General features: G+C 38.5%; 1 protein-coding gene across 2 annotated transcripts in view; it reads left to right on the top strand.

Moving 5' to 3' along the window:
• Window positions 1–116: 116 nt before the first annotated feature.
• Window positions 117–16,298, top strand: part of mapk8ip1a (mitogen-activated protein kinase 8 interacting protein 1a) — a 35,290-nt gene continuing 19,108 nt past the window's right edge. Inside the window, exon 1 of one of the 2 annotated variants that reach the window (XM_055009408.1) lies at window positions 117–1,446. In XM_055009408.1, the coding sequence (XP_054865383.1) occupies window positions 1,438–1,446 (9 nt within the window). In that variant the 5' untranslated portion in view covers window positions 117–1,437. Of the gene's footprint in view, window positions 1,447–3,716; window positions 3,925–16,298 lie in introns of those variants that run through there. The other variant, XM_055009407.1, reaches the window with a different exon arrangement.

Raw genomic sequence — 16,298 nt, 5'->3', positions numbered from 1 at the left:
TTCAACAGCAACTCGTGGAAAGATGACTGAGGGCCCAACAGGACCAGAACCAGATCAGGAGAACCTGGACAGGGACTTTAATATGACTGCTGAACTTTAAGGACAAACAGACAGAAAATGACCACAAAGAGGCACAGAAGAGAAACAAAACCTCTGAAAAACACACAAAACAAATAGAAAGGGACATGAAATGACCACAGACCAAAGCAAATAGCACCCAGGATGGCAGACAAAGATGCAAAACAACCAAACGTTACACAAAATCACCTGAAAGTGGCAAAATTGTTGAGAAAACCAAAAACGGCCAACAGACCCAAGACGGCTGCAGAAAGATTTAAAATGACCTTAAAGAATCCAAAAACAACCAAAAGAGACACAAAATGAAAACGAGAAACCAATGTGAGAGACGCAAAACAACCAATAGTGACACAAAATGACCTTAAAGTGACAAAATGACATTAAAGACACCAAAGACGGCTACACAAAGATGGAAAACAACTGAATGGACACACAATGACCTTAAAGAGAAAAACTTTTGAAGAGAAAACGAAAACGGAAAACCAATAGTGACACAAACTGACAAAGTGGCAAAAGTTTATTTAAAAAAAAAAAAAAAAAAAAGGTCAAAAACAACCAAAACAGACCCAAGACGGCTGCAGAAAGATACAAGACAACTAAATAGCCACAAAATGACCTTCAAGAGTCCAAAAACAACCAAAAGAAACACAAAATGAAAATAAGAAACCAATGTGAGATGCAAAACAACCAATAATGACCTTAAAGTGGCAAAATTACATTAAAGAGACCAAAAACAGACCCAAGACAGCTACACAAACATACAAAACAACTAAATGGACACAAAATGACCTGAAAGAGACCAAATCACGTACACAATATGACCCCAAAGAGACACGAAACATACAAAACAACCTAAAAGAGATGCAAAACGACAATGAAATGAGACAAAATCACAATAAAGCGACCAAAAAACAGCCACAAATGGACACAAGATGAACTTAACCACTAAAACGTGTCACCACTGTCAAGATTTTACCAGCAATTTTAATGAATCTTCTGATACAGGATGATAATTTTAGTGTGAAACCCACTGGACTGCTATCAGAAACTGAGCCGACTGTAGACTGTTTTTTTAATAAGAAACCACCAAGTTTACCTACAACCTTCATGGTTTCTACACTTCATGTCCACAAATAAACCAGCATTTCTCATTGGACTATAAAACTAAACTTGTCTTTTCATGTTTGTGTATCTTAGAAGTGGCGAATTACTCTGAGAGCTGCATAGAAGCGGTAAAGATCTTCGTCCGTCCCCATGTGAACCATCTAAGTTCTGACCTCCACCCAGCAGGAGGCACTGTAGAGAAATCACAGCTTTAGATCAGCTGCTGTCTGGAACTGATAAAGTCTTCAGAAATGCATGAAACTGGTGAGTTAGTTTCTCTACAAGTTTCTTCTCCTCAGGTTGATGAATTTATAGATTACAAATGATCAATACCTGGTTCTGTTCACTAGTTTACCTGGTTCTGTTAACTGAAGGACCTGGTTCTGTTGACTAGTTTACCCAGTTCTGTTGACTAGTTGACCTGGTTCTGTTGACTAGAGGACCTGGTTCTGTTGACTAGAGGGCCTGGTTCTGTTCACTAGTTTACCCAGTTCTGTTAACTAGAGGACCTGGTTCTGTTGACTAGAGGACTTGGTTCTGGTGACTAGAGGACCTGGTTCTGTTGACTAGTTTACCCAGTTCTGTTGACTAGAGAACCTGATTCTGTTGACTAGAGGACCTGGTTCTGTTGACTAGAGGACCCGGTTCTGTTGACTAGAGGACCTGGTTCTGGTAACTAGAGGACCTTGTTTCTTGTAACTAGAGGACCTGGTTCTGGTAACTAGAGGACCTGGTTCTGGTAACTAGAGGACCTGGTTCTGTTGACTAAGGACCTGGTTCTGTTGACTAGAGGACCTGGTTCTGGTAACTAGAGGACCTTGTTTCTTGTAACTAGAGGACCTGGTTCTGGTAACTAGAGGACCTGGTTCTGGTAACTAGAGGACCTGGTTCTGTTGACTAGTTTACCTGGTTCTGGTAACTAGAGGACCTGGTTCTGTTGACTAGAGGACCTGGTTCTGGTAACTAGAGGACCTGGTTCTGGTAACTAGAGGACCTGGTTCTGTTGACTAGTTTACCTGGTTCTGGTAACTAGAGGACCTGGTTCTGTTGACTAGAGGACCTGGTTCTGGTAACTAGAGGACCTGGTTCTGGTAACTAGAGGACCTGGTTCTGGTAACTAGAGGACCTGGTTCTGTTGACTAGAGGACCTGGTTCTGGTAACTAGAGGACCTGGTTCTGTTGACTAGTTTACCTGGTTCTGGTAACTAGAGGACCTTGTTTCTTGTAACTAGAGGACCTGGTTCTGGTAACTAGAGGACCTTGTTTCTTGTAACTAGAGGACCTGGTTCTGGTAACTAGAGGACCTGGTTCTGGTAACTAGAGGACCTGGTTCTGTTGACTAGTTTACCTGGTTCTGGTAACTAGAGGACCTTGTTTCTTGTAACTAGAGGACCTGGTTCTGGTAACTAGAGGACCTGGTTCTGGTAACTAGAGGACCTGGTTCTGGTAACTAGAGGACCTGGTTCTGTTAACTAGTTTACCTGGCTCTGTTGACTAGAGGACCTGGTTCTGGTAACTAGAGGACCTGGTTCTGGTAACTAGAGGACCTGGTTCTGTTAACTAGTTTACCTGGTTCTGTTGACTAGAGGACCTGGTTCTGGTAACTAGAGGACCTGGTTCTGGTAACTAGAGGACCTGGTTCTGTTAACTAGTTTACCTGGTTCTGTTGACTAGAGGACCTGGTTCTGGTAACTAGAGGACCTGGTTCTGTCTCCACCGACTCTTTAAAAACTAAAATCCCATCAGCTGAAGGTTAAAGGAGGTTTTTCATTGATCTATAAGTGTTGCTTTACTCACTGACTGACTGGTTAAACTGGTGACCAGTTGGTTCACTGGTTGAAGAACTGGTTAATTTACTGACTGGTTTTGGGACTCGCTGAAAGAGCGCTAGAAAGAGTGACTGGTTTACTGATTAACTGGTTTACTGGGTGGTTAGTTGGTTTATTAACTGACTGGTTTGCTGGCTGACTGGTTTGTTTACTGAGTGGTTAAACTGGTTTTTGACAGATTTGCTGACTGACTGGTGTCTGTCTGACTGGTTAAACTGGTTTGCTGTCTGGGCCTTTTGTCTCACCATGTTGCTGTCTAATCTTATTTCACTGGGTCACACACACACACACACACACACACACACACACACACACACACACTCAGTGTTTATTAGCTTTAACTCAGAAAGCACCGGGGCAGATCAGCTGATGATGTCATGCTTGGCTCTGATTGGCCGGCTGTTACTTCCTCCTCCTCGTTCACTCCATCTCTGCTCAGCACCTCCCTCCTCTCTGCTCCTTCTGCCGCCTCTCTGCTGCTGCCAGGAGCACGATGCTGCTGCTGCCGACGGCGACGGTGATGACGAGGAGGATGAGGACGAGGACGATGATGCTGATGATGTGACACCGCGGCCGGCCAATCAGCACGCGGCCAGGGAGTGGAGGGGGGCGTGTCCAGAGGAAGAGCTCAGAGCTGATCGATGCTGAGAGGAGAGAGGAGGAAGACGGGGATGAGAGGGAGGCAGAGGAGGGTGGGGGAGGCCTAGTCCGAGCCGAGGAGGTTTCATAAAGGAGGAGAAGAGGAAGGAGAAGAGGAGAAGGAGGAGGTGGTGGAGGAGGAGGAGGAGGAGGAGGAGGGAGGAAGCTGTCGCCTGTCAGAGGGGCATCAACCTGAGCTGTCATGGATAAATATCGACCAAAGAGACCCACCACCCTGGCTCTGTTCCCCCAGCTGCCACAAGCCGGCACCCAGGTAGGGATGCTGGTCCGTCCCCCGTGGGCCGACGAGGTCCTGGGTGGATCCTGGAGGAATAACTGGGTTACCGTGTGTGTGTGTGTGTGTGTGTGTGTGTGTGTGTGTGTGTGTGTGTGTGTGTGTGTGTGTGTGTGTGTGTTTCCTGGGAGGATCCAGCGTTCAGGATGAGGCTGGCTGGGTGTGTTTGTGAGCTGGCACTGGGTCAGATCTGAAAATGCTGCAGCTCCAGTCAACAGCGACCGGTTTGTTCTCGCAGGTTTCTCAGCAAACACCTATTTTTAGTCTGTCAATATTCAGAAATCAATCTGGATCGTGTGGCGGCAGCGTCGGCGGCAGAGCAGCCCCGGGGTTAAGTGACTTGCTCAAGGACACTTGGACAGACTGCTGAGGGATTGACCCTGATTCTGCTGTTTAATAGGAGCCCTACTGCCATCTTGTGAAATATATACAAGTGTGTTTAATGTAGGGCAGACCTACAAAGACAGAAAATACACGATTACACATTTGGTCAAGGCCAGAATATGATTTTAGAAGTCTCACCTTCCAAAATCTAAATATTTCACCTTAAAAGTCAGTATTTTATCAGAGACAGAAACAGTACAAATGTTAAAATAGGAAGGAAAACCCAAACAGCTTCTCGCTTCTTCAGCTCATTTACTGTCTTTTTTACTGATTTAGTCTTCAGCTCTGTCGTCAATCTGTACCAAGAAGCTAATTTATTTAACTAATCATGAATTAAATACCCTGAAATATGCAAATAAAACAAACACATGAAATTCACTACACTGGGATACTCTTCAGATGCTAGTTGTTTCATTTTCAAAATGACTACTTGTGTCACTTCCCTTTCTATTTCTATTTTCCTTCTATTTTGTCTATTTTTTTATTATATCTTATATAAAACAAAAAAGTGTGCACAAATTAAGCTTTGCTAATGCCTCTTTAGCTAATATGTCATCAGTCGAAAGCATTAAGCTAGGCTAGTTAGCTTTCAGAAGGACTAGTTCTGTTTATTTTGAAAATATAATTTAAGGTTTAGCTTTGTTTTTTTGCAGCAGTTTTGTTTTAAACCATTCAAAACTATGAAGCTAAAATAATGCTTTAGAAAGAGAAGTAAGAAATCTAGGCCTTTCTAATAGCTAACTCGCTAAAGGCTGGTTAAAGCTAATGAGACTGATTTAGCAGACCCATATTAGCCTCTTTTTCGTGTTTCTTTTTCATCTCTGTTGTCCATCTGTACCAAGAAGCTAATATATTTAACTAAGCATGAATTAAATGCACTGAAATATGTCATTTAAAGGCAGCTTAACCACATATAGTCATGTGAAATCCACTCAAGTCAGAATCTACACTGCTGAGATGCTAGTTATTTAGCTTTAAGAAGGACTAGTAATGTCGTCTTTCTTTCTACTGCACAATTTAAGTGTTAGCTTTTGTCTTATTTATGTTCTTTTGTCTTGAAAATAAATTTAAAACTATGCTTTAAAAAGAGAAGTTACAAATCTAGGCCTTTCTAATACATACCTAGTTAAGAGCTAGTTAAAGCTAATGAGCTTGATTTAGTAAACCCAGTTTAGCCTCTTTTTCCAATGTTTCCTTTTCATCTCTTTTGTCCATCTGCACCAAGGTGCTATTTTACTTAACAACTCATTAATGTATTAAAATATGCAATTTAAAGGAAGTTTAATCACATAAAATCAAATGAAATTCACTCAAGAAGCTACACTGCTAAGATACAAATTAGTTAGCTTTCACAAGGGCTAGTTTTATCACTTTTCTCATTTAGCCACTTTTTTCAGTTTCTTTTTGAGCTTTGTCATCCATTTGTGCCCAGAAGCTAACTTAATGAATTAATAATGAACTAAATACATTGAAATATGGGATTTGGAGGCAGCTTAATGACATAAAATCACATGATATCCTCTTGAGTCAATGGCTACACTGCTAATAGGCTAGTTAATTAGCTTTCAGAAGGATTGGCGTTGTCACTTTTTTTCTACCATACAATTTAAAATTTAGCTTCCGTCTTATTTATATGCTTGAACAAACACAATTACTCAGATTTTAGAACATCAAATCATATTTATACAGCCTATGAAACACAAAAACTGTGGTAAATTAGGTTTTGCTGATTCTTCTTTAGGTATTACCTTGTTAGCCCTAAGCACCAATCTATGCTAATTAGCTTTCGAAAGGACTAGCTTTGTTACAGTCCTTTGTACAATGCAATTAAAAATGAACTTTTTTCATATTTAGGCTTTAACAAACACAGTTACTCATATTTTGGAGCTTCAAAACTGATTTTTAAATCAGAACGGTGGTAAATTAGTTCTTGCTAATCATTCTTTAGCTAGATTTTCTTTCTACTGTACAGTTTTTCTTTTTGTTGTATTTTCGTGCTTTAACAAACACAGCGGTTCAGATATTGGCGCATGAAAACATTTTTTTTCAGTTCCATTAAACATAGAATGTAGATAAACAAATTTTTTGCTAGAATTGTTAGCCATGAGTATTAAGCTAGGCTAGCTGGCTTTCAAAAGGGCTTATTCGGGTGACCTTTTGTGAGTCTGTTGTTGTTTGAAAAACCACATAAAAATGACAAATAGTAAATTATAAAGGAAGCTGTATAAAGAAAAGTAACTAAACTTGTTCTTCTAATGGCTAACTAGCTAAAACCTAACTAGCTTAGCTTAGAGCAGCAGCACAGCTAGAAAGATAACAGCTAAAGCGAGATTAGCTAAACCCTGTTTATTCATGGAATTTGAGAATACGTTTTGTGCTCCAATATCTGAGTAACTTTTTAACCTCATAAATAAACAAACGCTAAATCTAAAGTTGTTTTGTAGAATGAAAACCAACTAAACTGTTCCTTCTAAAAGATAAAATGCTAAATGGTAACTTAGCACAATAGCTTTGCACTTTAGTGAATTTTATGGGAGTTTATGTAGTTCAACTGCCTTTAAATCACATATTTAAATGTATTTCATTCATGATTTATTTATTAAAGTAGGTCCTTTGTAGAGGTGAGCGAAAGCTGCAGTGAATGTTTTTAGATTTTATGTAAGGTTTAGGTTTTATGTGACAATTATTAATTATTAGCAAAGTTTTACAGCTTGTTAAAAGATGATCCCTGTAGTATATGTAAAACAGAATAGTTCCTTCTATAGAAAACCATCCTGATTATTCCAAATTCACATTTTAATAACACATCAAATGGAATTCATTCATTACATGATCATACTGGCATGTTAAGATTCAGAATTTAAGAGTTTTTTGTCACGTGGTCATACAATATTTGCAGTGAAATGCAAAGCGACTGTTCCTCACATTGGCAATAACAATAAGACATTATAAAATAATTTTTTTAAAAAGTAATGAAAAAATTCACGTCATAAACAATCATAAGAGGTAATACTTCCAAGCTATATGCTAACTAAACAGCATAGCTTTTGACTGTAGTGAATTTATGTTATTTTATGTGATTAAACTGCCTTCAAATCACATATTTAAATGTATTTAATTATTCTGTTTAATTAAAGTTGCTCTCTGCTCTGTTGTGCATAACAATAATTCCTAGTAGTGTAATTTATTAATTGGAAGGTGTTATGACTCCAAATAGCCCACAACAACACCCAAACCCATTTTTTACTAATATTACTGTCTGTGGTGTTTATGGGGATGAAAAATGACCACACAGAGACACAAAAGAACCACAAAAACACCATCTTAATGGGCCTGTATTCAGTGTATTCAGATTGCAGACGTGCAGATACAGTGATAGCAGTGGCGTAGCTCCATGTCCCCTCAGGCATGTATGAGTGCAGTAATGAGTGTTCTGTGGAGGCAGCAGTATTATATATTATATTTATATATATGTATATATCTCAGTGTTTCCCTTTAAATGAGCTGCATCCTGTTTACTGGGTCGGTTCGTACCAGTAGAGTCCAGAATCTCCCAGTCCAGTGTGTGTTAAAGTGAAGATGTCCTCATTAATGGCTGTAACAGATCATTCACCAGTCAGTGATGCTCTATAATGTGATGCAGGAAGGCGATGTGCTGACAGGAACATATAGAAGGTTAATGTGGCTCCACTTCAGCCTCTACAGGAGCTCCGTGCTGAGAAACCTGCTGCCTTTAATACAGCAGCTCTCAGTGGATTAAAGACTCACCGTTATCCTGCTTCAAAGGCTTTCTCATGTGTGAACGAAAGATCTGCAAACCTACACTGGAAAAAATACACCCTCTGTAATACACAACACAAATTATTCAGTTTAATAGGAGAGAATGTTGGTGGTTTTGTGTCTGTTTCTGGTCATTCTGGGTCTCTTTGTATTTTGTTTGTACTTGTTTCATGATGCGAAGAGATTTTATGACTGCAGAGAAACACAAAACAACCACTGAGAAACACAAAACATCCACAAGGAAAAGCAAAATGACCACAAAGACACACAAAAGGACAACAATATATATATGTAAAAACTAATATAAAGCCACTGTAAATGGACACAAAACAGCAAAAAGGGAGTAATCAGAGAGAAAATGATCAGAAAAAGGCAGAAAAAATAACAAGGATACACAAGATGGCCACAAAGATGCACAAATGACCATAAAGAGACACAAAATGACCTCAGACAGACACAAAACAATGACAGAAAGACACAAAAAACATCAAAGGGACGCAAAACGATCAAAGAAACACAAAACAATGACAGAGACACGATGTGACCACTAAGAGATAGAAAATGTTCACAAAATGATGACAAAATGATCAGAAATAGACACAAAACAACATAAACACAAAAAACAGCAAGACGACGAGCCCAAAAATAGACACAAAAAGCAACAAAGACACACAAAACAGCCACAAGAAGACACAAAATGGCCACAAAGACATACACAAACAACATTTAGACAATGTCCACAAAGAGACACAAAATAACCACAAACAGAAAACAAAACAACCACTAACTGACACAAAACAACCACAAAGAGGTACAAAATTACAACATGACCACAAGAAGACATGAAATATCCACAATGGGACATAAAAAAAACAACATTTACACACAAAACAACAACAGAGACACAAAAAAGAACAAGGAGACAGAAAATGTCCATAAAGAGACACAAAATAACCACAAAGAGGAACAAAATTACAACAGAAACTCTAAAAGCATTGAAGTGACACAACGTGATTACAAGAGGACACGAAATGGCTGCAAAGGGACACAAAAAAACAACAAGGAGACACAAAACAACCACAAAGATACAAAAAACAGCAGGACAGCAGAAAATTCCCCAAAAAAGACACAAAAAGCAACAAATACACACAAAACAACCATAAGAAGACACAAATAGCCGCAAAGACACATAAAAACAAGCTTTAAATAGACAATGTCCACACAAAAAGCAACAAATACCCACGAAACAACCACAAGAAGACACAAACTGGCCACAAAGACACATAAAAACAACATTTGGACAGAAAAAGTCCACAAAAAGACACAAAACAACCACAATGAGGAACAAATTACAACAGAAACTCAAAAAGCATTGAAGCGACTCAACATGACCACAAGAAGACAGGAAATGACTACAAAGTGACAGAAAAAAACAACAAGGAGACAAAACATCCATAAAGAGACACAAAACAATGACAGACACAACAAAGCAACAATGGGATAGAACATGACCACAAATAGATGCAATATGGCCACAAAGGGAGACAAAATGACAGCAGAGACGCACAAAAAACTACAAAAAGACACAAGATGGATCCAAACTTTATTTGGTTGTTGTGTTTTAACAGGAAAAATTAGATACTTCAACTACAGTACAAGGTACAAAGTATAACGTTGTGTACTTTATACTGTGAGGTAACACTGATCCAGGACCACTGTACACTGTAACAATGAAACCCACACATAGATCTGTATCGATCGTCGTCCTGCTGTCATCAATCACGTAACATTTATCAATCGAAGCTGCTGCTGTGATGATGTGGAGCCGTGTGATTGGCTGCTGAGCTCCGGTCGCCAGCTGGACTCGCCACAGGAGCTGGATTAGACACATCAACCCACCCACAAACCCACTGTCAGCTCTGATTCTGACCGTCTCCACCCCGAATTAATCTGCTAATTCTGACTTCTAAAGTCAGTGTGTGTCCAGGAGCGTGTCGCGCTGTGTGGGGTTTTCATGTTCGACTGCAAAGACGCATAAAACATCGACAAAGAGGCACAGAACAACCACAAAGAGACACAAAACAACCACTCAGAGATGTAAAATGACCAGAAAGAGGCAGAAAAAAATCATAAATACACAAAACGACCACAAATTAACATAAAACGACCACTGGCAGACATAATACAACCACCAAGAAACACAGAATGACCACAAAGACACACAATATGACCGCAAACAAACACAGTACGACCATTAAGTGACAGAAAATGATCACTAGGAAACACAAAAAAAACACAAAGGGATAGAAAATAACCACTAACGGATGCAAAACAATTATAAATGTGCACAAAACAACTATAAAGACATGCAAAGCGACCACAAATAAGCACAATTCGACCAGAGACAGAAAATAAGCATAAATACACAAAAAACCCCACAAATTGACATAAAATGACACTGACAGACATACGACAACCACTGAGAATACAAAACAACCATAAATATCTACAAAGCAGCCATAAACACATGCAAAGCAACCACACAAAACAGCAACAGACACAAAATGACCACAAAAAAAGCACAAAACAACCACAAAGACACACAAAATGTCCACAGACACACAAATTTAGCAAAAAGGAAACAAAACAACCGCTAGGAGACACAAAATGACCATAAAGGGACAGAGAAATAACAAAAAACACAAAACAATCACAAAGACACGCAAAATGACCACGAACAGACACAGTATGACCAGTAAGAAACAGAAAATGACTACAAATAGACACAAAATGCCTGCAAAGACATAGAGAACAACCACAATCAAACACAAAACAATCATAAAGACATGCAAAATGACCACAAATAAGCATAAAACACCCACTAAGAGATGCAAAACAACCATAAAGACATACAAAGTGACCACAAAGATGCACAAAACAGCAACAAAGACACAAAATGACCACAATTAGAAACAAAATGATCACAAAAACACACAAATTTAGCCATAAAAGACACAAAACAACCACTAAGAGGCACAAAATGACCACAAATTGACACAAAATGATGACTAAGAATGATAAAAATGACCACAAAGAGACAGAGAAATGACAAAAAACCCCAAAACAATCATAAAGACACGCAAAATTACCACAAATAAGCATAAAACAACCACAAAGAGACATAAATTTAGCCAAAGGGGACACAAAACAATCACTAAGAGTCACAAATGGACACAAATGGACACAAAATGACCACAAAGAATGAGAAAATGACTGTAAAGAGAGAAATGACGAAAAAATACAAAACAATCACAAAGACACGCAAAACGAGCACAAATAAGCATAAAACAACCACAAAGAGACATAAGTCACTAAGAGATGCAAAACAACCATAAACACAAACAAAGTGACCACAAAGATGCACAGAACAGCAACAAAGACACAAAATGACCACAAATAGAAACAAAATAATCACAGACACGCAAAATGACCACAAAGACACAGAAATTTAGCCAAAAAAGACACAAAACAGCCACTAAGAGACACAAAATGATTACAAATGGACACAAAATGACCACTAAGAATGAGACCATGAAGACACATAAAAATGACCAAGGACACAAAACAACCACAAAAATACACAAGATTAGCACCAACTCTCTCCTCCTTGTTGTGAGCTCAAACAGTGCAGCCATGTTGAATAGTCGAGTGTGTGTCTGTCAGTTGTAGTGTGTAGTTTCCCTGCAGGTATGTGTCGAGGATGAGGAGGACTCACTGGGAGGGAACCACTCTAAAACCAGTCCTCTGATGGGGATAAATAATGCAGCATCAGCAGCTGCTGCATTGATCTGTTGTGTCTGTCGCCTGTCGATAAAGTTCAGTTTGAATGGGAGGAGTCTACAGTGTGGACGCGACTAATGACTGGATTCATCTCAGACACAGTTTACTTAGTTTGTTAGACTAAACTACTGGATTAAACTGGAATTAAATGAGTGAAATTGGTCAAAAAGCTAAAATCAACATGGAACAATGAAAATTTCAAGATCAGACGGCTATGATAGATGGACATCTTTAGTCAACTCCAACACTGTCCACAAGAGAAATGTTCACAAATAGACACAAAATGACCACAAAGAGGCAGAAAACGACCAGGAGATACAAAACAACCACATAAACGCACAAAACAACTACAAATAGACACAAAATGACCACAAAGAGGCAGAAAATGACCAGAAGGAGATACAAAACAACCACATAAACGCACAAAACAACTACAAATAGACACAAAATGACCACAAAGAGGCAGAAAATGACCAGAAGGAGATACAAAACAACCACATAAACGCACAAAACAACTACAAATAGACACAAAATGACCACAAAGAGGCAGAAAACGACCAGGAGATACAAAACAACCACATAAACGCACAAAACAACCACAAAGATGCACAAAACAACTACAAATAGATACAAAATGACCACAAAGAGGCAGAAAACGACCAGAAGGAGATACAAAACAACCACATAAACGCACAAAACAACTACAAATAGACACAAAATGACCACAAAGAGGCAGAAAAGGACCAGGAGATACAAAACAACCACATAAACGCACAAAACAACTACAAATAGACACAAAATGACCACAAAGAGGCAGAAAATGACCAGAAGGAGATACAAAACAACCACATAAACGCACAAAACAACTACAAATAGACACAAAATGACCACAAAGAGGCAGAAAATGACCAGAAGGAGATACAAAACAACCACATAAACGCACAAAACAACTACAAATAGACACAAAATGACCACAAAGAGGCAGAAAACGACCAGGAGATACAAAACAACCACATAAACGCACAAAACAACCACAAAGATGCACAAAACAACTACAAATAGATACAAAATGACCACAAAGAGGCAGAAAACGACCAGAAGGAGATACAAAACAACCACATAAACGCACAAAACAACTACAAATAGACACAAAATGACCACAAAGAGGCAGAAAATGACCAGAAGGAGATACAAAACAACCACATAAACACACAAAACAACCACAAAGACGCACAAAACAACTACAGATAGATACAAAATGACCACAAAGACTCACAAATTAATCTCAGAGGTACAATATGACTGCAAAGAGACACAAAACAATCACAAAGACACACAAAACAACTACAGATAGATACAAAATGACCACAAAGACTCACAAATTAATCTCAGAGGTACAATATGACTGCAAAGAGACACAAAACAATCACAAAGACACACAAAACATCTACAAATAGACACCTTCCGAAAGCAAAGACACACAAAATGACCGCAAGACCACACCAAACACCCACAGACACACACAATTACTACAAATAGACACATAACAAAACAACCACGAAGAGACACAAAACATTCTCAAAGAGGGACAAAATGACCACAAAGAGACAAAACAACTACACATGACAAGCACGAAGACACACAAAATGTCCGCAAAGTCACACAAAATAACCACAAAGAGACACAAAATGGCAGCAAATCATGCAAAACAACCACAAAAACTCATAAAACAACCACTAAGATACAAAATTCTACAAATAGACACCAACATTTCCATAACAAGACACAGAACAACTACAGACACACAAAGCAGCCATCAAAAGACACAAATTGACCTCCAATGTGCACAAAATGACTACAAAGACACAAAAGCAACCATAAAGAGACAAAAATACACAAAACAACCACAGAAGTAAAGAAAACTGCAGACACAAAATGACAATGCGAAGACACCACCTAACCATAGACAAAACAACCACTAAGAGATACAAAATGCTACAAATAGACACCAAAATGACCGCAAAGACACACAAAACAACCACTAAAAGACAAAAATTGCCCCCCAATTTGCACAAAATGACCACAAAGACACACAGATGGCCACAAACTTACACAACATGCCGACTAAGAGACACAAAATTACCAGCAACATAGACTACATACAGACACAAAATGGCAAAAATTGGTAACAGTGCTTTATACTCATTTTATAGTGTGCAGATGGGTCTACTCGCACTGAGGAGATGATTAAATTTGTGTTTTGATCGACCTAGTTGACCCTGACATCCTGGCTGATGGATATAAAAGTATAAAAATGGCCTAATAATAACAAAAACTGTTTAAATATAATTACAGCGTAACACTATCCTTACTGGCGGTCAGCAAACACACCTGTAACTCCATCTCTTTAATCCTCCTGTTGTCCTCATTTACCAGGACCAAAAAATATTGTTTCTTTGTCTGAAAAAAATCCAAAAAGTCAGCAAAAAAAATTCCCAAATTTCAGAAAATTTGCAAAACCTTCAGGAAGAAAATTCCAGTAATTCCTTAAAAGCTTCCCTTAAAAGTTTTATTTTAAAAAATAAAAAAATAAATTAAAAAAATCCCCCAAATTTGGCAAGAAAATTCTTGTAAATATTTTCAAAAAATGAGTAAAAATCTTCCAAAAAATCCTAAAAATATCTAAAGTGATTACAAATCAGTAAAACTTCTAATATTTTCTTTAAGAACATTCACATAAAAATCAACCAAAATCCAGCGAAATTCACTGGATTTTGGTTGATTTTTATGTGAATGTTCTTAAGAAACATTTTTAACTTTTCTTTTTTTTCTCCCAAAAGATGTTCAGAGATTTCTCAGAAATGTTGAAAATGTGGACATCGGAAGTTTCACTGTGAAAATAATTTTTTTTCTCCTCATTTTCAAACCTTAAAACAGGTCAGTTTTGACCCGCAGGACTATACAAGGGTTAAACATGAAGAAGCTCCACCTGGTGGAACAACCAGGTACTACAGTATTACATTTATTAAATGATCTGCCTGATTGGTTTGTTATTTTTAAATAAATTAAAGTATTAATGGCAGTTATTAGATGGACAGTTACATATGTCATCCTCAGTGTGGAATGAGTGTAAAAGCAGTCGTGACACTGGAGGTTAACGGCTCAGTTTCTGTCCTCCGCTGCAGCTCAGTCGTCTCAGACAGGGATGAGCTTCATACAGACAGAGAGGCTTTCATTCCCCTCCACACACACACACACACACACACACACACACACACACACACACACACACACACACTGTAACCATAGCAACCCAACAGGGTGTGCGACAGGCAGAGCTGATGCATGATGGGATGTCAGCGTGAGTCAGCGCTCTGTCTGGTTGCCGTGACATCCAGGCTGACTGCTCTTTTCCTGGTCGACGCCGCTGCCTCTTCCTGGCAGTGATGTCATCAGAGCGAGACGGAGACGCAGGCAGGGTTTAGGTTGGAACAACGTTGGGATAATGTTAGGATTAGGTTACATCTAAAGGGAGGGATTGTACGGAAGTCTAGGGTTCAACATGTAACCTGGTGTGATGTGAATGAGACTCCATGTTGTGTGTTCAGACACACAATGACCACAAAAACACAAAAAACAATCGTACAGAGACACAAAACAACTACATAAACACCCAAAATGAACACAAAGAAACAAAATGATCACAAAATGATACAAAAGGATCACAAAGAGAAACGACGTGACCACAAAGTCACACAAAATCCCCACAAAAACACACAAAACTATTGTACAGACACAAAACAACTGCATAAACACCCAAAATGACCGCAAAGAGACACAAAATGACCACAAAAAGATACAAAATGACCACAAAAACATACAAAATGATCACAAAAAGATACAAAATGACCTCAAAAAGGTACAAAATGACCGCAAAAAGATACAAAATGACCACAGAAAGATACAAAATGACCACAAAAGATATAAAATGACCACAAAGAGACATGACATGATCACGAAGCCACACAAAACAGTCACAAAGAGACTCACAATTACTGGAAATAGACACATAATAATGACAAAGACACACAAAACAACCACAAAAACACAAAAAACAATCGTACAGAGACAAAAAACAACTGTAAAAAAACCAAAATGACCACCAATATACACAAAATGACTACAAAAACACATCAAACAATCACAGAGAGACAAAACTACAAACACATCCAAAACAACCGCAAAGAGACACAAAATGATCACAAGGACACACCAAACAACCACAGGGACACACAATTACTACAAAGTGACATAAACCAGCCACAAAAACGAGATTAAAATTTGTGTGT

This window comes from Amphiprion ocellaris, chromosome 3 (genome assembly GCF_022539595.1).
Source record: "Amphiprion ocellaris isolate individual 3 ecotype Okinawa chromosome 3, ASM2253959v1, whole genome shotgun sequence".
Lineage (NCBI taxonomy): Eukaryota > Metazoa > Chordata > Actinopteri > Pomacentridae > Amphiprion > Amphiprion ocellaris.
This window is presented reverse-complemented; position numbering and strand designations above follow the sequence as displayed.